Source organism: Arvicanthis niloticus, chromosome 15, assembly GCF_011762505.2.
Source record: "Arvicanthis niloticus isolate mArvNil1 chromosome 15, mArvNil1.pat.X, whole genome shotgun sequence".
Taxonomy (NCBI): domain Eukaryota; kingdom Metazoa; phylum Chordata; class Mammalia; order Rodentia; family Muridae; genus Arvicanthis; species Arvicanthis niloticus.
This window is the reverse complement of record NC_047672.1, coordinates 3,678,193-3,706,041: the sequence shown is the minus strand read 5'-3', so window position 1 is coordinate 3,706,041 and position 27,849 is coordinate 3,678,193. Positions and strand designations below refer to the sequence as shown.

Genomic DNA, 27,849 nt, shown 5'->3' with positions numbered 1-27,849 from the left:
CAAGACACATGTGGAGGTCAGAGGACAACTTGCAGGAGTCAGGTCTCATCTTCCATCATGTGGGCCCTGGGATTGAACTCAGGTCGTCAGGCTTGGCTGCAAGTGCCTTTACCCACTGAGTCGTCCTGACAGTTCAACAGCATTGTTTTGACATTGGTTGACTTTCTAGATTTGTAGATGTTAATTAATTAGTAAGTTACATTTGGCCTTTTAGTATCAAAGGTTTATAGCTACTTTTGTGTTTATACCTGTTTATCATTTTAATGAGGCAATTTAAGTCAAATTGATAACATAATTTAACATAGTCTTGGGACAGTTTCACTTATGAATGCAAAAAAAAAAAGGTCCCAAAGGAATGTGTGTATGAAAATAAATGAATGACACCAAAGCCAAGGGGCTTTGCTGGTCAGTAAAGGCTGGTTTTGCATTGACTGTAGAACAGACTTCCACCACAGCTAAAGGCTAACAACTATGAATCCACCCACAGGTGTAGAAAACCCTCCATACAAGATTCCAAACCCAAGGTAAAGAACAGAATAAGAATCATGAGAGCAACAGTGGCAGAGAAATTGAGGGAGCAGCAGAGGTAGAAATAACTTTTACAGACTGAGAATGTAAAAACCACTCAATCTCACACTCCATGGAGAAAACCCAAAGGCAGGTCCTTAATGACCCAGCTTAGTTTCTTTCCCTGTTACTATGGTAAAATTCTCTGACAAAAGTAACTTTAAGGAGAAAGAGTTGATTCCATCTCACATCTCAAGGAGACAGTTCATTAAGGTGGCCACACTGCACACATAGTCAGGAAGCAGAGAGCAATGGACACATGCTCCTGCTCAGCTGTCTATCCACTTTTACAGTTCAGGATCCCAGCCAGGGGAATGACACCACCCATGGTGGATATGTCTTCCTATCTCAATTAGTGTAATTTAGATAACTGCCCATCCATAACCAGAGACGAGTTCCCAGGTTATCCCAGATTTTGTCTAGTTGACAGTTAACATGGCAATCACAATCACATAGAACATGAAGTTATTACAGTCTCCTCAGTACAGTGCTGGCACCTACTGTTGTAGGGTAAGGAAAAGAAGCAAAGGGAAGAGAATGAGAAGGGAAGAGATGGGTTTCTCATTATTGGGAGAGACTGTGGCTGCTGAATTCTGAACTAAAGGAATCTGTGGACATGAAAGTAGAAACTGCAGGAAGGGAAATCAGTACGAAATGTCAAGTGTAGTGAGTAACACAAATGAGAAATACCACAGTTTAAAAATGAAATAGTCAATACCAAAATTATCTAAGGAACATTCCAAGGGAAAAAGTTACACCAAAATATGCAATTAACTTATGGAAAAACTTGTAAAACTCTAGTGAAAGACATTTCTTAAAAAGTGAGTGGGACTGGAGAGATGGTGAGTGGCTTACACACTCTGCTTTTGCAGAGAACAAGAGTTCAGTTCCCAGCACTCGCTGCCTGTTCCAGGCTATCCAGCGCCCTCTTCTGGTCTCCAAGAACACTTGTACACACGTAGTGCACCTAAACTCAGGCAGGCACACACAGAAAAAGAGACTATCAATGAATGGTCTGGGACAAGTGCTTGTTCCTATGGAGAAAGGAAAGTGAAGGTGCTTCATACCAGATCCCCCCAAAGATTTCAGATGAATTAAGGATGTAATTAAGAGCTCCAGGGTTACAGAAGTGTTAGAGAGGAATCTCAGTCCTCAGGCTAGGAAGGGCTTTCTTTAAGAATACAGGAAAAATGCAAACTATACAGGAATGTATTTCATTGAAATGAACATGGCTCACTATCACAGCACATCTGTGGAGGTTTGAACATGCTTGGTCCAGGGAGTGTCACTATTGGAAGATGTAGCCTTGTTGGAGTAAGTGTGGCCTTGTTGGAGGAAGTGTGCCACTGTAGGTGGGCATTGAGGGCTGCTCCTAGTGTTCAAGCTCTGCCCAGTGCAGAGAAGTCAGTCGGCTCCTGGCTGACTTCAGATCAATATGTAAAGTTCTTTGCTTTTCCAGCACTATGTGTCTGTGGGTGTAAGGAACACAGCTACCTCTTGAAAGCAGCAGGTTCCCTGGAATGTTCACACTGGTAACCTCAAACACAGCACACAACCTAACCAGTGCCCCCAGAGGCTCAAAGTACATTCTTATGTGTCTTCTGTTTTGTCGTGACATTGGGGTCATTACTCAAAGGCGCTGGAGTATATAAAAGAGGCCACTCAGGTCTAGTTCTAGACATCCATGCACAGATGTTTAAGCTGTGTGTGTGGACCAGAAGCAGTTGGGGAACTTGAACAGATCCTGAGATATGCACTTCTTTCTGGCCCAGTCCAGGAGACCTCTGGGCATTTGGCCACAGTCAGGGTACATAGACCAGCTCTGGTGACCTTGAAGGACAGTCTCAGTTGTGACTTGCCATCAGACCTTCTGTTTTTACTAAGTGTACACAGGCCATGGAGCCCTTGGCTAGAAAAACTTTAGTTATTGGAATGAAGGATTTATGGACTGTGCTGTTTTACTAGGAAATTGCAAACACCCCACTCAGCGTGTCTCTTCTTCCTGCCACTGGTTATAGAAGGAAGTTGAACCACCGTGGTCTCCAACATAACCCTGCTAGGGCTCTGGATAGTGACCAGTAAGGGGTTTCTATTGCTTTCAGCAGCCTGGAAGAGATACCTGACTTCTGACTTGTTCTTTTGTTATTCTGAGCCTTCAGCAATGGAGATGTCAGAGGGAACCAACTCTGTATTGTGGGAACACACAGGGAATTTAGAAGACAGAATTCACTGAGCAAGCCCCATTGTGGACTTTGACCTCTGGGGGTTAGATGAAGCAGAGGGAGGTGACTTCAGAGGACATTATAATATGACACAAAGCAATCACATCTAGCTGACTCAAAGAATATGAGTTTGTATGGCTGTGGAAAAGTCAGTTTAATTAAATAAATGTATTCACCCACATGTACATTTGCTGGCTACTGGAATTTGGTTGAGTCTGGCTTTGAACACGATATAGTGTGGGTATGAGTCACTGATTTTTTAGGGAGAAAAGGTTATGACGTAACTCATGGCTTAAGATGGAAGGTCAGTTAACTTTCTCAATAATTTGAAAAAAAAATAAGTTAAGCTTAAAGGAAGATGTGGTTCCATTTTTACCTTAGGTCATTAATGTGCCTTAGCTGTGTCATTGTCCAGCTACTGTCAGCCATTTTTGTAGCAAGGGCTGAGAAGTGTTAGAGAGATGGAAAAGGTGGTTCTTTGGAGGTACTTAAAGTCTGATTGGGAAGAAAAATAATAAAGTCAGGAGAGCAGCATGGTGGGGTAGGCATGTTGTAAAGGCAATGGACTGTGGTACAGAGAGCAACAGCAGGCCTGAGCCCAGCTCTGGGAGGCTGATGTTGGGGTCTGCGAATGAAGCAGACAGTACTGTGAACTGGAGGGGCAGCAGATGCAGAGCCCTTGAGGTGAGATGTGGGATGTTAGAGAACTGGGACCTAGCCTGGGAGTGTATATTATCGATGTTGGCACAGCCATGTCAGGAACCAATGGCTCAAGCCCAGGAGAGTGGCAAACCCTTCCCCAGATGAGGCCTAGAGGGATGACAAAGCCTACTCAAGGTCCAGAAACTGCCATCTACAAAGACTGCCCCCTACAGAGACTGCCCCTACAGACACTGTTCCTCTACAGAGACTGCCCCTACAGAGACTGTTCCCTACAGAGACTGTTCCTCTACAAAACTGCTCCCTTACAGAGACAGTTCCCCTACAGAGACTATCCTACCCCCAAACTGTTCCCTTAGAGACACTGCCCCTACAGAGACTGCCCCTACAGAGACTGTTCCCTACAGAGACTGCCCCCTACAGAGACAGTTCCCCTACAGAGACTATCCCACCCCCAAACTGTTCCCCTACAGAGACTGCCCCTTACAGAGACTGTTCCCTATAGAGACTGCCCCCTACAGAGACTGCCCCCTACAGAGACTGCCCCCTACAGAGACTGTTCCTCTACAGAGACTATCCCACCCCCAAACTGTTCCCCTACAGAGACTGGCCCCTACAGAGATTGTTCCCCTACAGAGACTACCCTCCCAGAGACTGTTTCCTTACAGAGACTGTTCTGTGGAGATAAGCTTGCCTCATTGTTCATCTATATTAATATCTCCACCTTCCTGTTCAACTGTATACAATCAATACACACTGTGGATTCTTCAACAGAGAGTCTGGTCCACCCAAGCCAAGCTTCTCTGTTCTCTGTGCCTGTGTGTCTGTGTAAATTTCTCCACTCCTTTGCCACCCAGTTAGGTCTGTCCCTAGAGCTGTGCAGAGTGCTGCAAAAACATTTTCCATCCCATCTTACACCCACCCTATCCCTGTTTAACAATGTAGAAATTAGCCCTACCATGTCATCTCCAAGGTGGTTAGAACCGGGGCAGAGGAGGGCATGGACGCCCAAGTTCTGAGTGGCAGAGGAGGGCATAGACACCCAAGGTCTGACTCTTATTTCTCATGTTGTTATGAAAAAGGTCTTCTCTCATGCCTTTGGAGTCCAACCAGCTCTGACCTTTGGTCTATTCAGCTCAGCCTATCCCTGACAAGTCTCAACAATGATTGCTTACACCCTCATTGTAGGAGAGTAAACACTTCTGAAAAATACAAAAAAATCTGGCTGAAGATTCTAGTACCCGTCCTCAGGGTTGTTCATGGTGAGTCACAGAGTTAATTAACCATCAGACAAGTTGTTAAATCTAAAATCTTTTATGTAATAATAGCAAGCTTTTCCAATCTCCATGAAGTCTGGAACTTATGCCCATAAATTTGACATTTAATTCTACTCTCACCACAGAATATCACTCACTTAGCAAGTATGTGTTGAGGCCCCATATTCTGCTCCTCACTGAGCACCGGGCCATGGAAGCCTCAAATGTGATGGAAAACACCATTCGTCCTTCAACAGCTCACGTTTGATCTGGGAAATAAAGTTATTCAGAAGCGAAAAGTGGAATAATAAAACAAAGGAGCATATGATTATGTGGGGCCTGTGAGCATCAGCAGCTCAGTGGGAGAAAAGGTCGATTATTCACCGTAGCTGAGGAGATGGAGCCATTTTCCAATTATGAAATGATTTGGGGATTTCAGGGGAATGGTGTTACCTCCACCCAAATGGCACAGCTACTAAAAGCATCCTTTGTGCAGTACAGAGCATCTTAGCAGCATGGAATCAGATATGCAGTCCCCGCCAGCCCACAAGTGGGAGCCGTGGACCGTCAGCATCTGCATCCTTCCTGGCTGCAGACAGCTGCGCAGCGTGCCCCCTCACAATGCCAACAAAGGCGATTTTAATTCCCAGCTGCCTTGTTACATTATCTCTAGACTAGCCTTAAATGTAGTCTTCTATGACATAGAGCTCTGGTCCTGCTTCTAACTCCTCTCTGATAGATGATCACAAAACACCCTAATCTAATATAGCTAAGGCTGATGTTGAAACTCTGCTCAAATTTGATTTTCCATAAGAAGTATTACACCATTCCAGCCACAGCTGCATGGAGGAAGCTCTGATGAGGATGGGCACATACACTGAGGTCAGCTTTTTTTGCAATGCTCACGTTCCTCTAGTGCTAATTTCCTTTTTATTAAGCATGGCCTCCACTGCCTTGCTTGCCCGTTCCTTTGTGTACTCCGCCTGCCTTCCCTCCAGCTGTTCTCTTAGCCTCTGGTAACAGCTGTTCTCTCTGTGCTTCACTGAGTTTGTCCTTTTCAGTTGTAACTTGGGAGTGGGGTCCTGTGGCTTTTGTCTCCCTGTGTCTGGCTTATTTCGCTTAACATAATGTTTCCATTCTTAACCATGTCGGCACAAATGACAGGCTTTCCTGCTCTTTGTTTTCTTTCTATTGTATGTACCTGTCAGTTTTCATTCCCACAGTCAACCTATACATATAGGCTGTGCTACAGTGAACCAGAAGTGCAGGCGCTTCTTCAACACCCTGGCGTCCTTTCTGATGGATACATGACTGCTGGGGGAGTGCTGGGTCAGGTGTGATAGCTCTCTGCTCAGTCTTATGTAGCCACACTGTGCTGTTTTCCGTGAGGCTGAATTTGCATCCTCACCAGCTCTTGCTGTGGTCTGCCATTTTGATGACAGCCACTTTATTGCAATGAGCTGATACCTCCCCATGGCTTCTGCCTGATTTCCTTAGTGACTTCTGACATTATGTGGCATAAAAACAGATTTTTTAATATGTATGTATGTTTTACCTTCATATATGTATATATACCATATATGTGCCTAACGCCCACAGAGGCCAGGAGAAGGCATTTAATACCCTGGAACTGGAGTTAAAGCATAGTTGTAAGCCATAACATTGGTGCTGGGAACTGAACTCGGGGCCTCCATAAGAGCAAGCCAGTTTTCTTAGCCATGCAGCCATGCAGCCATCTCTCCACCCTATCTATCTATCTATCTATCTATCTATCTATCTATCTATCTATCTATCTATCTATCTATCTATCTGTGGGCCATTCTGGTCAGTTAAGGCTTATTGCCCATTTAAAATCAGAATATTTATATTTTTACTGTTGAGCTCCTTATCTGTCCTGGCTATCTGCCTCCCCCCCTTCAGATATCTAATTTTCAAGTGTTTTCTCCCAGGCTGGAGGTTGTCTCTTTTAATCATAATTTTTAATGCTTGTCTGATAACTCTTTATAACCATGGTTAGGGTCAGGGTGAAAGTTAATATTAAGGTTAGAGTCAGGGTTGATAGTAGGGTTGAGATCAGGGTTAGGGTTAGGGTTAGGGTTAGGGCTGGAGTTTAGTTACTCTTAGTTTGAGGTTGGGGTTAAGGTTAATGTTAGTATTATGCTCTGGGTTAGGTTTCCCCAAATAACCCCTTTAAGCATGTTTGATTCTCTAGCTTTTATGAATTGTTTGTGTAGATGAGGTGCTGAGGATGTACTTGTGCACACAGCTTGGATTCCCCTGAGAAAGGAGTCTCTGTCAGCACAGGTTCGAATTCTGTCTCTTACTGCATCCTACACTGTTTAATGAATGAACTTCCTCTAGGTTCTTCTCCTAGTGTCATGACAGAAGGTTAGAATCTGTATATTTCCACCTCTTCTACAACCTCACAGTGATGGATTTGCTTGCATGGCTTTTTAACCTTTTCAGAGAGGTAGTCAGTAGCATGAGTGAGATTCCTGAATCTTTTTATGATGGAGTCTTAACTCTCCCATTTCCTTAACCATGGTCCTGGCAGTGTGGACTCCTCCATCCGTTCAGGCCAATTGCCAAGAACTTGCCTTATTTACATCAGTGCAAGTGGATATTAAAGTGATTTGGCCCCACATAGCTGCAAAGTATGACAGATGCCTTATATTTGAAGGGGACCCTTGGTACAGCTCATTAATCACTTGCTAAACTGCCTCCCCCCTTATTTGAGGACACAGAAGGTGAATTCCATTCTGTGATATTAATTTCTTGGCTACTTTCATAGATTCAGAGTCCATGATAAATGTTTTTACAATGAATACTAAATTAACCCAAACTGATTAGCGTTTATAAGTTATTAATGTGATGTCATGTTGGTCTGGTCTTCTGCACACAGTGTTTCATTAAATACATTCTTGCTGGAAAGATCAATCTCTTCTCCTCACTGCGTTTGCCAACTTCAGTACAATGCTTCTGCTCCTCGTTAGCACAGGCAGGCCCCAGTGAGTGACAGTGGCCGTGGGAAAGCTGCTTCCTGGGCAGGGTGCCTCCATCACTCAGTTCCTGTTGTCCAGTGTGGACATAAATCTCGAGAGACTAGTGGGAGCTGGGTGGCATGGCTATCTGCATTGCTATGGCTCTTGGGGGGGGGGCAGGTGGCCATGAGCTTGGCTTGGTATCATGGCTTGCAAGGATGGGTGGCACAGATGGTGCCGCTAGGCCTGTGGGTGCTGGGTGCAGTAACTCTGTCCACTGTCATGAGAGCTCCCACACTGTGAATGGAGTGGGCAGTAGTGCAGCGTTGGGGCCCATTTCCAGGGGAGAAACCCGAGGTTATGGGAGGTTTGACATCTTAAAGTTACATTTGTGTGACTGACATCTAAGAGCCAGAACCAAGATCTGAACCTGGCTCTTCCACTCGAAATCTCTTCTTTAAAAGGAAATAACAGGATGGTTTTCTTTTCCCACCAAGGTTCAAGTTTAGCTACACCAACGGTATAGGCTGAGAGGTGGAGTGTGGTAAAGCCTTGGCATTCCTGATGGGACTTCTGGATTCAAAAGCTACTTCTTGTTTCCTGGAGTCTCCCTCCCAGCTTGGCAGTCGTTCTGTCTGCTCCTGATCTGGGTGTGTGTGGTGCTCAAGGCAGATGCAGCAGTCACTGAACCATTCTGCCTGCTCTTGGCTGTACAAGGTGTCCCTTGTCCCTAGGCCCTGCTCTGCTCCATGGCTTTAGGACAGAGGCTCTATCCTCAGGGCTACAAGCTCCCACACCACCACCATTTCTCGGGCCATCCTGGTATTGTGGGGGCACCTCATCTCTGCTTGAGAGGTGCTGTGTTGACAAGGATTTCACAGCTCTAACGGGAATACTGCAACACCCTACAGTGGAGATCTAAAAGCCACAGTGAATCAGGGTGGGTGTGAAAACTTTCAGCTCAGATTTTTCTCAGTCCTTCACTGATGCACAGAGTGAGTCTATACACTGTTGTCTTGGGGAGGAGCGATGTGTCTACACACACATGGGAGGGATGCAGTGAATCCCCCAATTCCCTTTAGTTATTGATTGTGTCCAAGGGACAAACAACCTTTGAGTGGACTTGACTGAAGAGCTACTACCACCTGGTCATGGCTCTGAGGACAGTTGTCACTAAGGAAGGGGAGGCCTCAGTTTGGGTCTGTACAGTGGAGAATGTAGGGGGAAGGGAAGAAGGAGAAGAGCATATGTGGGAGGGGCCAGGGCCAGTCATGATCACAATGATCCAGTTGAAACAGGAGGTCAGATCTCAGGGGGCATCTCAGAGAAGAAACAGATCATCGGGGTCTTGCTGTAGAGCTGATCTGATCTGATTACCTCTGGATCAAGCAGACAGTGTGGGTCCCAGAATGGGCAGCTTGGTCCTACAGCTGTGTGCTGGGTAGAAATGTTTCATTAAGACACAGGATATAAGGTCTTGGTTAAAAATGAAAGGGTCACACATTCAGAGCAACTGCCTACCTCCTGAAGCTTCTGTGTGTTGTTTTGAATGAGAACAGTCTTCATAGGCTCATATGTTTGAATGGTTAGTCTACAGTTATTTGGGAAGGATTAGGGGGTGTGGCCTTGCTGGCAGAGGTGTGTCACTGAGGGTGGGCTTTGGGGTTTCAAAAGCCCATGCCATTCCCAATTAGGTAGCCAGTTCTCTCTCTCTCTCTCTCTCTCTCTCTCTCTCTCTCTCTCTCTCTCTCTCTCTCTCCTCTCTTCTTTGTGCTTGTGATCAGATGTGAGTTCTCAGCTACTCTTTCTTTCTTCAGCACCATGCCCACTTGTCTGCTGCCATGCTCCCTGCCATGATAGTAGTGAAGCTATAAGCAAGCTCCCAATTAAATGCTTTCTTTTATATGCTTCCCTGGTTGTGGTGTCCCTTCATAGCAACAGAAAAGTAACTAAGACATAGCACTATTGTGGAAGCTATCTTGGAGTGATTAGGCATAACATAGGTTGGGGACCATTTTAAGGGATGGAAGAGAAAGAGAGAAGAAACAGATACAGTGGTTGAGAGCTCATGGGAGCTCGTGAGATAAGTGCTTTCTGTGAGAGGTAGAGGCCACTGGCGAAAGAGATCATCTTTCTCCCAACTTCCTAGAACTTAAGAGTGCCTGAAGGGTTTGGGACAGGAACAAATAAGTTCATGACAGAATGACAGAAGTGTGCACACAGCAAGGGATGTCCTCCACTGCAGTCATCAGGCACCGGGGCCATTCTCCAGAGATCTAGGGGAAGGGAGAACACTTGAGAACACAGCGCACTTTGCCTTGACACCCTGCCAAGAAAGTTGTCCTAACCCTTCAAATACACAAACTGATTCTGATTAGTAATTCCCAACTGGTTTAGTTAGGATTTCCATTGCTGTGAACAGACATCATGGCCAAAGCAACTCTTATAAGGACCACATTTAATTGGGGCTGGCTTAGAGGTTCAGAGGCTCAGTCCATTATCCTCAAGGCAGGGGCATGGCAGCATCAGGGCAGGTATGGTGCTGAAGAAGGAGCTAAGAGTTCTACATCTTGATCTGAAAGCAACCAGGAGAGACTGTCTTACAAAGGCAGCCAGGAGGAGGGACTATTCTGCATAGGGCGAAGCTTGAACATTGGACCTCAAAGCTCATCCCCACAATAATACACTTCCTCCAACAAGGTCACACGTACTTAAACAAGGCCACACCTCCTAAATGTAGCACTTCCTATGGGCCAAGCATATGCAAACCACTACACCAACACTCCATGTTCATGGCCTTTCTAATGATTCTAAGGTCTAAACAGCCATATAATCCATGGGGTGCTTCATCAAGTCTAGCTTAAATCCCCTGATTTCTTAGCTGTATTCTTCTGCTTTAGAACAGTCACATGACACGGCTAACACAGTCTCTCATGGCTAGGGAGGCTAAAAGCACATCAATCATCCCCCTCTTCTCAGACAGAAGTAAGACCTTTGAACTCCTTCCTTGAACATTTCCACAAATAAGTGCTGTTCACCTGCTCCTTGAGGGGTGCAGTCTTGGAGGCCTGCTCCCACCACCCACAGGCTTCCTGGCCAACTTCACTGGCTGCTCTTCATTTTTCATGTCCTGAGCTATTGAAGATTTCCCAGGGGCCTTATTAAATGCTGTTTTCAAAGCTGCTCATTTATCACTGTCGAGGTGGCAAGCCAACCGGAGAGGAGCCATCTCTTGGTCTCTGATCTTGAGAGCTCTGGCAGAGTCCAGTCCTGAATTTTCAATGCTGTCTAACATTCTGCACTGTCTCTGCAAAAATTTCCCATTATTCTTGAGTCCACAGAAAGAAAGCCACCCCTATCCTCACCCCAAGCAACTTCATATACATTTCACAATCTTGTACACTGACCTGCTCAAGACAGAAAGCATCTAGACTCCAGCTGTGCAATCTAAGAAAGAAAGGAAGCTCTCATCCTGCCTCTGCCCATCTGGTTTTATTAAACGGCTCTAGCAAAAACGGTGCTATTTCTAAGCCAGTTGATTTGATCAGTGTGGGAAGCATAGCCACACCTCACGTAAGGGACATGGGGCCTCCAGGGCATCAGAGCTCTGAAGAGAAACCCCAGGCTCCTCAGTTAGCCAGGAGTCCATCTGAAAAGGAGAGACGAGGAAGATGGACCCCTGTGAAATTTCACACTTGTTGTAAAGCTGCCTAGGCACCATAGGGTCCCTTTGAGATCTGTATAATCTGGCCAAATTAATTTTCCTATATTGTCATCTTTGGTAACATTTTTGGAAGGATGTGGCTCCCCGCATGAGCACCTGTGACACTAGGCAGTAAATGGGAGATGCTGTCCCCTGGGGACATGTCTGCCTCACCTCCTTATATTCTGTCTTCCCTTCTTCTTCCCTTCTTCCCTTCTTCCCTTCTTCCCTTCTTCACCTTCCCTTCCCTTCTTCCCCTTCCCTTTTCCCTTTTCCCTTTCCTTCCCTTCCCTTCTTTCCTCCTCTTCCTTTCCCTCTCCTCTCTTCCCTCCCCTCTCCTCTCTTCCTTTCCCTCCCCTCCCCTCCCCTCCCCTCCCCTCCCCTCCCCTCCCCTTCCCTCCCCTCCTCCTGCCCTAGGAAGGGTCCTTCCCTTCCCTTCTTTCCTCCTCTTCCTTCCCCTCTCCTCTCTTCCCCCCCTCTCCTCTCTTCCTTCCCCTCTCCTCTCTTCCTTCCCCTCCCCTCCCCTCCCCTCCCCTCCCCTCCCCTCCCCTCCCCTCCCCTCCCCTCCCCTCCCCTCCCCTCCTCCTGCCCTAGGAAGGGTCTCATACTAAGTCCAAGCTGGGCTGCAGCCTACTGTGTATCTCAGGCTTATATAACCCTTCTGCCTCAGACTTCTGAATTCCTGAATACTAGTATTACAGTTATAAGCTACCCTGCCTGGCTTCTCCTGGTGCTGTGATGGGGCACAAGGCCCTGGCTATCTATACAGGTATATTTATCCTAGACCAAAGGATCTAAAGGTCCAGTAAAGCTACTGACCAGGGGCACATAGAGTATAGGTTGAGAATGACCAGAAAGGCTTTGGAGCATTCCTATGAGTGGCAAGTTTGCACACCGCAGGCATGGCTCAGCACCCTGACTGGTAGGGCTGTGCGGTTCTGAGAGCTCCTTGGTGCGGCTGACTGCAGCTGTGTTCTCTGCTCCCCAAGGAGATTCACTCACTGCTGCACGACTTGTTATCATTAGAGCAGATTTACCGCAGGGAGCAATATTTACCTTTAAAAATGAAACAGCGAGGACTTGTTGCCTGTCACTTAATAGATTAATGTTTGCAAGGCTCCTGATTGCAACTCTCTTTTGCACACACACAGCTCAGAGACTCACTGTCCTCAGGGTGGTTGAGCTACGGTGAGGATTCTCTCAGGTGAGGATACACAGTAGGTCAGGATAATCCTCCTGGTTTGTACGTTTTATCATAATATGGCCATGCACATTCATTTCAACGTTGCTTACAGCTGCGTTTGTGTTAAACAGGAAGAGTAATTAGCAGAAACCTCAAGGCCTGCCTGCATGACCCCAAGAATCTACCATTACTGGACTTGGCTGGTTTCTAAAATATGGACTCTTTTCCCACTACGGGTATCTTAGTTGGGTTTCCATTCCTGTGAAGAGACACCATGACCAATGGAAACTCTTAGAAAGTAAAACATTTAATTGGGGCCCACTTGCAGTTTCAGAGGTTCAGTCCATTCTCATCACGACGGGAAGCATGACTGCTTGCAGGCAGACATGGTACTGGAGGAGCTGGAAGTTCTACATCTTGACCCAAAGGCAACCAGGAGAGACTTTCCTTCCACACTGGGCAGAACTCAAGCACTAGAAGCCTTCAAAGCCTGCCTACAGTGCCACACTTCCTCCAACAAGGCCACACCTCCTAGTAACACCTCAGCTCATGGACCAAGCATATTCAAGCCACCACAATGGGTTATACTGCTTCTTAGAGTCAGTATACAGAGAACTCAGTAAGAGTCACTGCGTTAATGTAAGTTTAAACTTAAGGATTCAGTGAGCCTGTTGCTTCACAGCAATAGACTCAAATGGCAGCAATGAATACTTAACTGGACACGGAGTTCCTTGAAACAGAGAGGAAGGTGCTATTTCTCTCACTGTGATTGCTGAGCTAGTTACTGCCTTCTTGTTATTTTATGCTTAATGTTAGGACCACACACATATACAGTGAGCTGATTAAGCAACTTGTTTAAGCATTCATATTTTTTCCAGTGTCAGGAAATGCTTACTGGGTACTAGCCACTCTCTGCTTTATGCTTATGCTCAGATGGTGAGGAGAGAGACCTACCTACACCTTACATGGCATTGCATGTGACAAAAACTGTCACACGTCAAGATGTAGGACCTCACAGGGGTGCTAACAGAGTGTCTGCGTTGGAGATGACATATCAGGGAAGCTGCCACAGTCAGGTTGACACCTGCTCTGTTTGTTCTTACTTAGCCTTTAGGAGGTCAAACAAGGTCATGTTTGTCATCCTCTGTCTCCACTCCTGTGCACTGGCTTTGGATAGGGAAGGGGCTGACCTGATGAGGAGTGAGGAGAGTCATCTATAGTCTCATCTTCCCCCAAATGCTGCGGATGGAATTCTAGAGCGAGGGCCCTGTCTCCTCTACTGTCTGATGGCTCCATCTCTGCTATCAGATGGATCTTGTGCCTAGAGGCTTTTTGCTAGCCATGGCTTGACAAGGAGCAGGTACACAGAGACCTCTGCAAGAAACCAGTACTGGTGTCTCTTTCTCAGTAACAGAAAAGAGACCACTTATTTTCTTCCCCCACTGCTGTGGCTGGGCCTGAGTGCCAAGCTGGGCACACTGGGCTAATGACCACGAAATATGGAGTACAGTGGCCATGGCCACATCTACAGAAGGATCAATCCTTTCTTATAAGTCAACTATTTTTTAAAGACCTCACTTGTGTATGTGTACCACATATGCAGGTGCCTACAGAAGCCAGGGGAGGGCGTCCGGGTCCCTGGAACTGGAAATACAAGCTGGTATGAGCTGCCTAACATCTGTCTTCTGGAAGAGCAACAAATACTTTTAACTGCTGAGCCATTTCTCTACCTATGCTGACCAGTCAACTCTTTTTTTTTTTTTTTCGTTTGTTTTGTTTGTTTTTTGAGACAGGGTTTCTCTGTGTTGCCCTGGCTGTCCTGGAACTCACTCTGTAGACCAGGCTGGCCTTGAACTTAGAAACCCGCCTGCCTCTACCTCCCAAGTGCTGGGACTAAAGGCGTGTGCCACCACTGCCTGGCAACTCTTAAAGATGCAGGTGCTAGGGCACTCTGCGGGCTTCTGGAAGTTACGGGTGTTTCCTGTGACTGAGGGACAAGTTACCCGCCATCCCCCAGCCCTCACTGTGTACACACACCAGGTCCCTCTTCTTCAGTGGTTCTTCCAGTTGCCACACTGATTTTGGCCAGTTAGGCCCATTGAAATTTCTAGTTGGCTAGACCCTTGAAGAATTGATACGATACTTCTGTGGCTCAATATTTCTGCTTATTTGAATTAATTCAGGACAGTGGTATTGAGGTGCAACCAAGCAAGTGGAACTTCACAATGGGGGAATACGATGACTCTTCATTTGTAACACAGTAGATCACCAATCCAACACCACCCCTGCATCTTTAAGAGGTGACTGGCCAGCATGGCTAGAGAGAAGGCTCAGAAGTTAAAAGCCTTTGTCGCTCTTCCAGAAGACCCAGGTTAGGCAGCTCACACCTGCTGCAGGATTTTAAATGCAATCATGTTTTAGGGAAAAGACAGCTAAAAATAGCTTTAGTTAATCTTCTTACAGATGGAAGAAAAAGTGGTGATTGAGTCACACTCTCCAAGCTATCAGATCCAAATACCAGAGGGGCTCTGTGCAGGGAGACCTAGTCTCTAGAAATGAAACTAAACAGGGTTCATAACAAGTACCTGGTCACCTGCGTGTGACACTTGTCACAGTGAGGCCATGACATATATATTCTCCTCTTAGTTGTCTGCCTCATCCTTACCACAGACTCACAGCCATGAGCAGCCATGGCCAGCCAGTGGTGAGTTTTGGCCTGGGAACCTTACACCAAGGCTGTTCATTGTGGCCTTTTTTTCATTACACTGTCTGTGATAATTACCATTGATTGGCAACTTGACAGAACCTAGAACCACCATGAAACCACACCCCTAGTATGTAGGTAGTTTCTAAATTAGGTTAATTGAGATGTTAAGACTTATCTTAAAGGTGGGTTGCCATTTCATAGGCTGGCATCCTCCTTTCTGAGGATGCCTTAGGCTGCTGCAGCCATGCCTTCACCCTCATGAAGGACTGGGCTTTCATACTGTGAGCTAAACAAACCTCTTCCCTTCTTGAGTTGCTTTTATCAGGCATTTTGCAACAACAATAAGGAAAGTAACCTATATGCCATCCTTTATACTTGCAAAGCTTTAAACATCTTAGTTTTGCCTATTTGGGTTTATGAAGGCCACTGATGTCAAAGAGTCAAGCCTGTGTCAGCTTTGTAGGCTTCCCCATGCTGACACAGCTGACTGGGGCACAGATTCCTAATGATGAACAAGCCCACCTTCTCCATAAACCTCCAGGGATAAGCGTGAATTTGCAGATCCATGTGCAACAACGTGCAGCACATTGCTGACTCCATGTAACCCTCCAAGGAAGTCACTCCATCTATACACATGGTTACAGGGACAGCACTCAATTACCCTGAATATGAGAGCTAAGGATGTATTATGGCTTGGTTATGTTGTGGTGCCTGAGTTGTATGTGCTGAGAGCTTAGTGGTCACACCATGGGGATGATTGGCTCACAAAGACACTGATGTCATTCATGAAATAATCCATCAACTCATTCTTAGCCAGATGAGACAAAAAAATATTAAGTAGAGGCTGCAGGAACTGGTTCACTAGGGCAGGCAGTCCAAGGATGTATCTCTCCAGTACCCCACCCTCACACCCCACCCCTGCTTTTTAGCTGCCACAAGGTGGACAGCTCTGTCCACCACATACCTTCTCACAGGGTGTTCTGCTTCCTCATGAGCCCAGAAACTAAGAAGCTAGCCAATCATGGACTGAGACTTCTGAAACCCCAAGCCCAGGGGAATTCATTCCTGGCTGTTTTGGGATGTAATGATATTCCATTTGTGTGTGTGTGTGTGTGTGTGTGTGTGTGTGTGTGTGTGTGTGTGTGTGTATGTGTTTGAGTAGGTGTGCTTACCTGTGCATACACATGTGGAGGCTGGAGGCTTGATATTAGGTGACTTCCTCTGTCACGCTGTAAGTTCATTTTTATTTTATTTTATTTTATTTTTATTTTATTTTATATAGAGTCTCTTGATGAACAGAGTTCCATTTTAGCTAGCCTGGCTGGCCTAGGAGTATCTGTGGTCTACTGTCTCTGTACCCAGTGCTAGGATCATAGGTGCCCACCCCACCCCATCATGGCCCATTTTTAAAATGAGAATTCTCTGTCTGAAAAGAAACAATGATTTTATATAATCAGGTACTTTGGTGCATTTATCCAAAACTTAATCACACACACACACACACACACACACACACACACACACACACACACGCCACATATACACCACATAAGCACATACACACATATACTTCACACACCACACAATATATATACCACATATACACCACACATACCACACACACAAACACATACAACACACACGTATACCACACACATAAATACAGCATACACACACAACATGCACATATACCCCCCCCACACACACCACACATACACATATCACACATATACACGTCAGTGATAAACAGTTTAGAAAACATAAATGGTAAAAATCAAAATACGGCAGCTAGACCCAGCTTGCTTACCAGCTGCTGGCCTTTTGGGCCCCACCCTGCGTACTGAAGCTTTGCGTTGCTGACTTCTGGTGGGTCCAAACTCTGAGGGTCCCTGAGGAGACAGACAGACAAACAGAAACAAAGAACAATGTTGGGAACCAAGAATATACTATGCTTCCACTTGTCGTCTGACAGTTTTACTCTCTTATCTCTTAGTTATTGAATAATATGTCTCACTCAGCTTCTGCCGGATTTCTGCAGATGTACATAATTTATATAAAGTTGAACTATGTCCACTGCTACTTAATCCAAATGGTAAATATTCATCACGAGAAACATGCAGAGAACTATATGGATCAATTTTTAAAATGTCCAGGGCAGTTAAACTTAAGCAAAACTCACAGCCAAGCAGCAATAAATCCCACGCCCAATGTCTTCATCATTAGCTTTCCTTGCAAAATAATTCTTTTCTAAGTATAAAGCCAGGTCACTCTGACCTTTGAAAGCCAGTGGCCTCAGGATGAATTGTATTCTCTCACAGATACAGAGAAGAAGAGAGGGTGAGGACATGGGGGGGGTGTGTGAAGAATTGGAGAGAGGGACTGTGGGAGAGAGGGATGAGGGAGAGCGAGGGAGGGAGAGGACATGGGGGAGAGTTGGGGAGAGGGACTGTGGAAGAGAGGGAGTGAGGGAGAGAGAGGGAGGGAGAGGACACGGGGGGATGTGGGAGAGAGGGAGAGGACATGGGGGGGTGAAGAATTGGAGAGAGGGAGAGGACATGGGGAGAGTTGGAGAGAGGGACTGTGGGAGAGAGGAAGAAGAATTGAAAGACGTTTTTCCCATTTAACATCTCTTACATTTTTCATTTTTTGGGATATTTTCCAGTTGTGTCTATATGGGAGCCAGCCTATATATACACATATGTGTGCACTATGTACACATGTATACATGCTCAGGTGCATATGCATACATGCTTGTGCATGTGGGAGCCAAAGTCTGATGATGGACATCTTTCTCAATCACTCTCCATCTGAATTTTGGAGTCAGGATCTCTCACTGAGCCTGAAGGTCATTGTTCTGACTAGCCTGGATAGCCAGTGACCTGTAGGGATCCCGTGTCCCTGACACCCCAGTGCTGGGATTACAGCTCACACACTTAGCTTTGACATGGCACTGTGAATACAAACTCTTCGTGCTTTTATAGTAGCACTTGACTGATTCATCTCCCAAGCCCCATATTTTAAATTCTTAATTTACAGATATGGAAAATTCCTTGACAATAAAATACTGTCTAGATATTCAAATGTCCTAATAAATAAAAGCCATGAAAAAAAACCCACCATGAAAACATCTGTAACACTGCTATAACTTGACTATTTCAGTATTGTTTATTGCTGCTGCTATCTTCCACAGGTAGAAAGAGCAGTCTTCAGCTATTTTTGAGGGTACCACCCTACCTGTCTGTGCTTCTCCATCTGCATTCTGGGGAAGCAAGATAGACAGAAGAGTACCTTGTCCTATAAGTTTGACAATGTTATTCTTATTTTCCTTGTGGGTGATATTTTGTCCTGTTTATAATACCATCCAACATGCTAGTTTGAGTTATGAGAAATTACAGAATTTTCTGCTTTTTTTTTTTTTGTGGTTCTCCCTAGATTTTATTTAGTTTTTTAAACATTTTTATTTTATATTTTATTTACATTTCAGATGCTCTGCAGTTTGGAGCTCCTAAGTGATGATGTCAAAAATTTCATAACTTTAGAGTCACAAGTGATAACATACCATGAGCTGCCTATAATAAATATCACTGAAGGAAAAAAAAGAAGAGTACTTCGTCCTGAGGGCGTAGTTCCTACACTGCAGAGAGAGCCATGGAAGCTTTGCTTGTGAATCTAGAGAGGCTGAACAGAATGTGGCTTGGTTTTGGGAAAGACATAAGAGTTTTAGGAGTTTCACAAAGGGAAGAGACAAGAGGGAAGAAGTATGGACCAGGCCTTTACATAATCAGGGATTCAAACATAAAAAATTCTGGAGTAATTTGAATAGCACTGTAAGAATCAAATAAAACCAGGAGGAAATAGAGGAGGAGAAGATGAGGATGTAAGATTCCACAGTGCCTCACAGGACTGTGAAGACAGGAGGCCAGATACGGGGAAGGAGGCTGGGATGACAGTGCTCAGGAGAGCAGAGAAGCTAGGTGTGACAGAGGCTAGACAATGCAGGTCCAGATGGGTCCTTAATAAGCTCCAGCACCATCCACATATCTGTAACCAAAGATATACATATATATGTATGTATATATATACATATATATATGTATGTGATATACACACACATACACACACACACACACATATATGGATACACAGAACAATATATGTATATGATCTGTATATTCATCTATATATCTCCATATATATATGTGTGTGTGTGTGTTTGTGAATGAGTGCCTGCAGAAGCCATGGGACATTGGACCCCCTGGAGTTGGAGTCACTGGCAGTTGTGAGCTTTCCTAGATAGGTGCTGGGAACCACTCTCTGTCCTCTGAAGAGAAGTCTGTGCTCTCCACTGCTTTAACTGTAAACCACCTCTCCAGGCCAGCAATTATGTTTTTGCTGGTGTACTGCTATAAAAAAGGCTATGTGAGGTGACGGGCACTCTGGTGAGCTTGAGTCTGTAGTGTACTGACAAGGCACAACGTCATTTAAACATCCTAAAATACATATCTATTATTTGTTAGTTTAATCTTCCCCTCTTCTCCAGAATACCATGGCACACAGCAAGGCACAAGGAGGCTGTGGAAAACTGCAACGTTTTCTATAAATCAAAACAGAGTGATGGGTGACAGTCTCAGAAGAGCTTGTGTAAGAACTAATAGCTGCAGTATCTTAAAGGGATTTAGGAAAATATACAGGCATGACATCATTTTTTAAAAATAAGCAAAGAAATCTGAAGCCATCAGATTGGTCGGCTAGCTACAGGGCTGGGTGGAATGGGTTGAAGGTTTGTAGGAACGCGGCCTCTGTCATCTAAGAATGCTATGAAAGTCAAGAGAAATGATGGATACTAAATCAACAGTACTCCAAGGGTGTGGCTCTCTCCTCCTTCCTAGCTAGTGAGTCTCTCAATGCTTCACATTCTCTAAGTCAGCCCAATGACTCCAGGATCCCCAAAGAGAGCTGCCCACTGGAGTTGCAACAGTCCATCCAGGATGTCCTCAGGGGAGGAGGCCAGGAAGTGGTGGAATTCCACTCTGACAGCACAGACCTTGGGGCAGTAGAGTAGCTCAGACCAAATCCCTCTTTCCCACATTCCCACAGAGGAGCGTTCATGTTTGCCTTGTGGATAACATCCAGTATTGCACTTCTCATGGAGACCGGTAGCCATGTTCCACAGATGCCAGCTTAATCCTTGATAAACCGACAGGTAATTAATTTGACCACACATTATAGTGCATGTGTGTGTCCTTAAATTTTCATTTAATTAGTTGGACCAGTGGGTTGAATACAGATAAAGTGTTATTGTAATGACTATCTGATGAAAGTTGTCTAAAAGGGATACTAATTTATCAGACATAAAGACAAGTTTGTTCTCTGGAACTCGGCAGTGACAGCATTCAGTGAATCCCTAGGGGGAGTAGGTGGGCTGAGGGTCTCTTCCCCATCACCCACACTTGCTGAGGTGAGTTAAATCTCTATTCTTACACTGGGATTCCACAGATTGTTTTGCTTTCTAATTAAAAGAAGTCTTTAGGGTGGCACTCCCAGCATTCCCCCACTATATGTCCTTGCTCAGTGAATGTTCTGCAGTTTCTCATCATCTGTCCATCCCCAACACCATGCTGGTGGTCCTTATACAGTTCTGCCCAGCATTGTAAACTCAAGGATTTTTTTTGAATATACCCCATCAATCCACAGATAGACCATGGAGAACCACTGAAGAGCTTCACCGAAGCTTCTTTTTTCATAGCTTCTTTCCCTCTCCCTCTCTGTGCTTGTGTGTGTGTGTGTGTGTGTGTGTGTGTGTGTGTGTGTGTGTGGTGTGTGTGTGTGTGTGTGTGTGTGTGTGTGTAACTCAGTTCGCCACTGACCATTGTCATAGCCTTCTGGTAAGTTCTGGCTTCTCAATTTCATTCTATTACTTCATCTCTGTTTCTGTCTCCTTTGCGTGGTGCTAGTAGATGGCCCTGTGCTCACCTCCAGGAAGAATCTGCTACTCCTCTGCATGTGCTGCGTCCAGGCAGAGACTGTGGTGAGCAGGTGGCCAGAGCCACCAGGCCAGATCCAACTGCATCTGGGGTTCCCATTGCCAAGTCCTGCTTCTTGCCTCTGTCCCTTTGAGGCTGAGACATGTGTGCTGTGGCACGGGGACTCTTCCTCTTCAGTCTGCTGTCCCACCCTTTTTCCTCCACAGGTGATATCACTGAACCCTGCCTTCTCAGCAGCATCATCCCGAGGATCCTACTGGCCAGGCTCTCTGCTTTTCAGGACAGCACATCTTCTTAATACACACTGGTCCCTCAGTGTCAAGACAGCATCCTTTTCTTGTCTGAACAATGCATCGTGTCCCAGCCTGTAGCCAAGACACTTTTCCTTTGCACTTTGCTTCTGGGAAAACTGTAGTACTACTGTGCTTTAAATCATTCTAAGCTCATCATAGGAAGTACCGACATTATTAATATCTTGCCTGGGTTTTACATTTGTCAATTTATGTTCCCGCTCTCTGATTCCCATAGCTGACTGTGGGGCTCGTGGGCTATGTTTGTGTCCTATGGGTTTAGACAACTGCATCCTGCCATGAATCACTGTGTCAGTACCACAAGGGAGTGACACTGCTTGTCCATGCAGTCTCAGTTCCCTGCCACGGCAACTCTTGTCTTCTCAGCCCCTGGCTCTGCCTGTTCCAGGAGGTCCCATATCTGCAGTCTCTTCAGACTGGCCTCTCTTTTGATGTTGAGCTCAGGCTCTCAAGTTTGGCCTGCTGCCAGGACTTCACCCACTCTTTCAGCATTTTCTGTCTTCTCTGAGTTCCTAACCTCAGGGTCCCAGCACAAACTCGACAAGACAATAAATGAAAACATGTCACCTGACCAGCACCCTCCCATATCTAAGCCCTGCTGGCCCTACCCACACAGGTTTTTGCCCCTTCATGGTTCACTGGGGCTGGAGAGATGGCTTTGTGGGTAAAGTCCCTGCTGTAAAAACAGCAGTACCCAAGTCCAGATCAGCTACATCCATGGAATAGTTGGGTATGGAGGTCACATGCTTGTGACCCTGTCACTGGGGAGGAAGAAAGAAGGGGATCCCTGGGGCTTGTTGTTCTGTCAGTGAGCTCTAGGTTCAGTGAGAGACAATGCCTCAAAAAATTTAGAGGCTCAGCTCTTCTTCTCACACAGAGGGCAGCAGCAGTAACCTTTGATGCACACCCAAGGTGCCACATGTGTGTGTAATCTGTGGCCTATGGACACATGTAGGCATGGGTGGCTACGAACACTCATATTGTGTTTTGTAACTTGATTATATGGTTCTTGAGTGTGGACTTTGAAGATGACAATGACAACATTGTGTCCCAGTTTTAAAAGGTCGGGCATGCCTGACAATTTGGTCAGTGAACCCTACCATATGAGAGAGAGAGAGAGAGAGAGAGAGAGAGAGAGAGAGAGAGAGAGAGAGAGAGAGAGAGAGAGAACACAAAGTAACCTGCCGATTATTTTGGGTCTGTCTAGTGCCCTCCCCACTCTCCTCCTTTACCTTTCTTTATTCATTTGTTGTAAAGAATGGGCATCGGGGTCTGTGATGAATCCTCTCTGGGTAGAGATGGATTGGTACAACATGATTAAGGAAGAATAAAATAATCTGGACTTCATGTAGCTCAAAATAGTCACAAGATCCATTCTGATTTTGCTTATTTGAGCAATAAACAAAACGGCATAAATCATACTGGATTCTGAAGAGTGAATTAGCGCCCAGCCAAGTTTGCTCATTTATCTTCCAAAGCTATTCTGAGGGATTGAAAAGCTTCCCCAACAGCAATGGCATTTAGGAGGAAGAAAAGTAAAAATTTGCTTTTTTTTTTCCTGGCTTTAAACTTTCATGACTAAAATCATAAAAAAAGATACCCTAACACCGCATCTTCAATGTCAAATATTGTGAGTTTTCTTGAGTCCTCTTATATGTTTGGCATAGTGGGAGACACAAAAAGATACACGTTCAGACCTAGGTAACTGCTGTCCACAGTAGGTACATACTGATTACAAATGCATAGTAGGTCAGCAAGGAGCAACCTTCAGTTACTGAGGGGGTCAAGAATAGTATTTGTAATAACTGAAACCCACTCAGTACCTAGATATGCCTGTCACCCTTTTAATGTATCATGAATTCACTTAAGTTCTTGTGTTAGGAGTCCTACACCATCAGGGCTTCCAAGCATGTGAGCCACTGTTGTATTAGTGCTCTACCCCCACCCTGACCCTGATCCCATACAAGTTCTAGACTCTAATCACTGATGTGAAATGGGGCAGCTGGGCTGAGACCCCCATGTGTCCCACAGGCACACTGATCACATGGAAATGCCAAGTCACATGGAAAGAGAGTCTGCCTTATTCATCCCTGTGTCCCAAATCAGTCCATTTTCAATCCACCCCAGTTAAAAGAAGAAATGGGGCATGTCAGAGTGGGTCTGGGGCAGGTGGGTGAACCGTGAAACATTTTGGCAGAGACAAAATGTTCCAAAGCAGAGATACAGTGGTGGCCAAGCCCTTCAAATACTCTCCAAATCACAAAGCTGTGTGATTTAGATCTGTACATTAAGGATGTGAGAAGGTTGCCTCAAAAGGGCTTGGCAAGAGAAGCAAGGAGGGAGAGAGGAGGAAAAGGGAAAGAAAGGTCAGGAGGGGAGGGAGCCATGCTCTGGGCTCATCTTTAGGTGAGCTTAAGTTGACCTCCAGTACTGGCTAGGGAAGCCCTTCCTGAGCTGAGCTGGTGGGTGCCTGCCTGCTGGAAAGCTTGAATATCACAGAAGACATCACAGGCAGCCACCCTAGTCATCCCATCCCTGTAGTCTGGAACCAGATAAAGCCTACCAACCCAGGCTGTCTCCTCACACTCCATCAACACAGAACCAGCAAAATTAACAGGCAAGGTGTAGCTTCCTCTCTGGTTTGCCTCCAGGTCCCCAGGAAGCTGCTGCCTGCTGCCTGCTGCAGGTGAAACTCAGAACTCTGTGTTATCTTTTTTCTTTATAGCAGGCCCCATCATGATGTCATGCTCTCATTCCTCCTGGGCCTGTTGTCTCCAAGAAGGCATCCAATCAGTATGTCCAGTAACAGATCATCCTGTCACGAGTTGCAGTGATGTGGCAGTCTCTATCACATGAAGGTTGGACTCATGAAGCCCCAGTCAAAACAGGCTGTGCAGCCCTGGGCTGATGGCTTTACCTCTCTGAGCAACTATCTACTGCTTGAGGTGGCGTGGTCCATCACTGGTCCCTGTTCTTGGGAGTCAGCTGACAGAAGTGACTGCTCTGCTGCTGGCGGAGGCTGGTGGGTTGTGTGCACATAATTTTCAGGTTCTTTGTTCCTCACACATAGCATGGCCAGGCTCTGTTAGGATGTCGTACCATACCATTGTTCTATGTCAGGACTTGCCATTTTGGAAAGTGAGGGACAGTAGGTGGCTCAGGCACCTGGATAGTTCCTCTGTGAGCCTGGGCCTCCTTCGGATAGAATGAGAGATGGGTTTGCTTCCTCTCTTAGAGGCTCACCTCACACTGATATAATTAAATTATATCAGTTATAATTAATATATCTCCACACCTTTAGGACAACTTCTGTATTCAGCTTAGGGCAAAATTCCACTTTGGAACAAATGCTTACACTGAGCTGGATGTAGGAGAAAGAGGCAGAGTGTTCTTCTCAGTGTGGGTCAGGAGACCAGACTGGAGCATGAGGAAGGCAGACAGCAGCAGTCCGAAGGGTGCTGCTCACATGGTCCACACTCCCAAGGGGCCGCAGAGGCTGTATGGTCGTCTCCTCATCTGGGTTCATTTCCTTTCATTCCTTTCTTTATAGTTCTGTACCGACCCATAGGAGTCTAATTCAATATTGGGGACCTGCTTTTAGTGGCCCTGAGAGCAAATTTCTCAAACTCTTCACCTATGGCTATAGTCTTAGTTAGCATAAGCCATGTATAGGTGTACTGATGCCTGAGAACAGGCCCAGCTGAAGAGGCAGCTTGGGCTCTGTGGCTCACGTGAGCAGAGGGGATGGAACACTGGCTGTGTGCCTATGGTAAGCTCAGGAACACAATGCACATGCCAAAGTTGCAGCTGCAATAGACAGACATGTGTCTCCGTAAGTACAGAGGTAGAGCTCGGTTCTGTGGGAGGTAACACCCAAAGCTGCTTCTGTTATCTGAGGATAAAGGAGGCCTTTTGAAGAACTATTTTAAAACAGCTAAAATGTGTATACTGTCTTTTCTGTAAAGCAGAAAGTTAGTGGTGACAGATTGGTATAAAAGAAATCACAGGGAAGCTAGCCCGAGACCCTGCAAAGCTCAGGTAGCCCCGTGGGGCCCTGCTGAGCTCCAGTGGGAATTAAGAGGCAAATCAATGGTGGGCAGTCTAGGAGAACAACACAGTTGTAGCCAAAGCTCTGGGATCTCACAGCCATGGAAGAACTGTCTGTGTGACTGCCCCTACCCCTCCACCCAGAAGAGCTTGATGGAACTGCTAGCTAATGGGTTTGAAGTTTGTGGGAGAGAAACTAGCTGGAAAACTCTACCAATTTTTAAAGAACAGTTCAGCAAAAACAGATTCCCCTCAATCTGCCTGGCCATTCCTTCCAGTCTCTAAAAGCAGAGCTGAGAGCTTGGGGACTGAGCTCACAGGCTCAGGGACTTGTAATCAGACAAGGGCCTGATAGAGTCCTGTATGGAGAGTATATGGGGAAGTGCACGGGCAAAGGCTTCCAGGATGTGGGGAAAGTTCAGGGGCAAAGTTGCCAAGGTCATGGTATCACCACAGATTGCCACCGGATGCAGAAGCCACATTGCCAGGGTTCCGCTGTGCTTCCCAGCACCCATCTCTTTTATGCTACACATTGGTAAATTGTCGGGGCCAGAAGCAGTCAGGCTGAGAATAATTAATACCACTGGAGCAATTTGGAGAGAAGAGCCCATCCCTACAGACAGGAGCTGAGCCGCAGCAGGGCCAATTTGGCTGCTGTCTGACCTGAGAAGGCTCATGGCGAGTGTCCTTTCCTGACTCACACAGCCGCAGGTGCTGGGACTGCAGTCATTAGCAGCTAATGCTGCTCGGGGCTGAGCTTAGCCAGCAGAGGAAGGGTGCTGGGAAAGGCACGGAAAAGAAGACAGCAGAACTCCACGGGAGTGGAAAGAGTCGATTTGGAGTTAGCAGCAGTGAGATTGCATGCAGGATGTAACAGTACAAGCGGATGGAGTTAGGCATTTAGATCGTTCTCTGGCTACTGGCTTCTGCAGCCATCTTAGGCAGTACTAATGCAGTGATGGTACCTAGTATAGCACTAGTGTTTAGTGCATTCCTGGTACTAGTACTTAGTGCACTATACCTATTATAGTACTGGTACCTAGTACAATACCTAGTATAGTATTGGTACTTAGTGGATAGTAGAGTACCGAGTATAACACTGGAACTGGGTACATACAGTATGAGTACCCAGCACAGCACTGGTACCTAGAAGTCATAAGATTTTAGACTAACAATGCCCTGAGAGCTTCTTCCAGCACTTAAGGTCTGTAGGAATTTGCCTTGGGGCAGTAGTGTGGTGAATAAGAATTGGAAGTTGCAGAGATAGAAAACCTTGACCCTCTCATTAGTTGTTAGAAACCTGGCTGTCTACATTCTTGTTTATGGAAAAGATTAACTCCAAAGAGGTCAGGATATACCACCATCCTGGTGGAGCTGGAGCCTCCAACACTTCATGGCAGTGGAAAGGACAGAAGCCATCGGCTGGGGTGAAGTTCTAATCTGGACTCTCAAAAGCGCTGCTTCTCAAAAGCAGTCCTTTATAATCTGTGTGCTCTGCCAACTGCTTCTCGAGTGTCTAAAATCCCACAATTCCTTGCTGTTGACTGAATCAAGAGTCTTGGGGACAGGAAACTATCTGGCCATCATGCCTTTTCCCCAGTGTATGCCACTGGGCCTCTGCCCTTGTCTTGGAACTCTTGGAATTGGGTGGCTCCATCATGGTGTGTCTCCATTGCTCTGCCTGTGAAGGCAGCTGCAGACAGGCATCTACTAGCCAGGCAAGCGGCCTGGGCTCAACACTGCACCTGCTCTGCCTCTGGAGAGTCACAGCCTGCCTAGCTTTCTTGTGGTGTTTCCAGGATAGAATATGCATATCTGGCAGTGGTGGTGCACGCCTTTAATCCCAGCATTTGGGAGGCAGAGGCAGGCGGGTTTCTGAGTTTGAGGCTAGCCTGGTCTATAGAGTGAGTTCCAGGACAGCCAGGGCTATACAGAGAAACCCTGTCTCAGAAAAAAATATGCATATGTTTAGTGAAACTGAGAAGGTCATCAGTGTTCTCTCAAGCAAAGCTGCTTCCCAGCTGGAAACCACCATGTCTGAAGACGAACTGGTATCTCACCATCAACCCACCCATGTGGGGGCAGCTCTGGATTCCATACCTGACACCCTAACCAGAGCAGGATCAAGTGAGTCACCCTCAGTTCTTCCTTTGAATTTTCTTGGGAGAAAGGTAGTTCTTGCAAAAGAAAGTTTCCTTAACAATCTGGCCAGCATGCAGAGCCTGAGG

At 46.0% G+C, this 27,849-nt stretch overlaps 1 protein-coding gene across 5 annotated transcripts in view; it reads right to left on the bottom strand.

Moving 5' to 3' along the window:
• Positions 1–27,849, bottom strand: part of Dpp6 (dipeptidyl peptidase like 6) — an 859,276-nt gene that overhangs the window by 144,836 nt on the left and 686,591 nt on the right. For all 5 annotated transcript variants that reach the window (XM_076913275.1, XM_034518902.2, XM_034518899.2 and 2 more), the window contains exon 7: positions 17,087–17,168. In XM_076913275.1, coding sequence (XP_076769390.1) covers positions 17,087–17,168 — 82 coding nt within the window. The remainder of the gene's footprint in view (positions 1–17,086; positions 17,169–27,849) is intronic.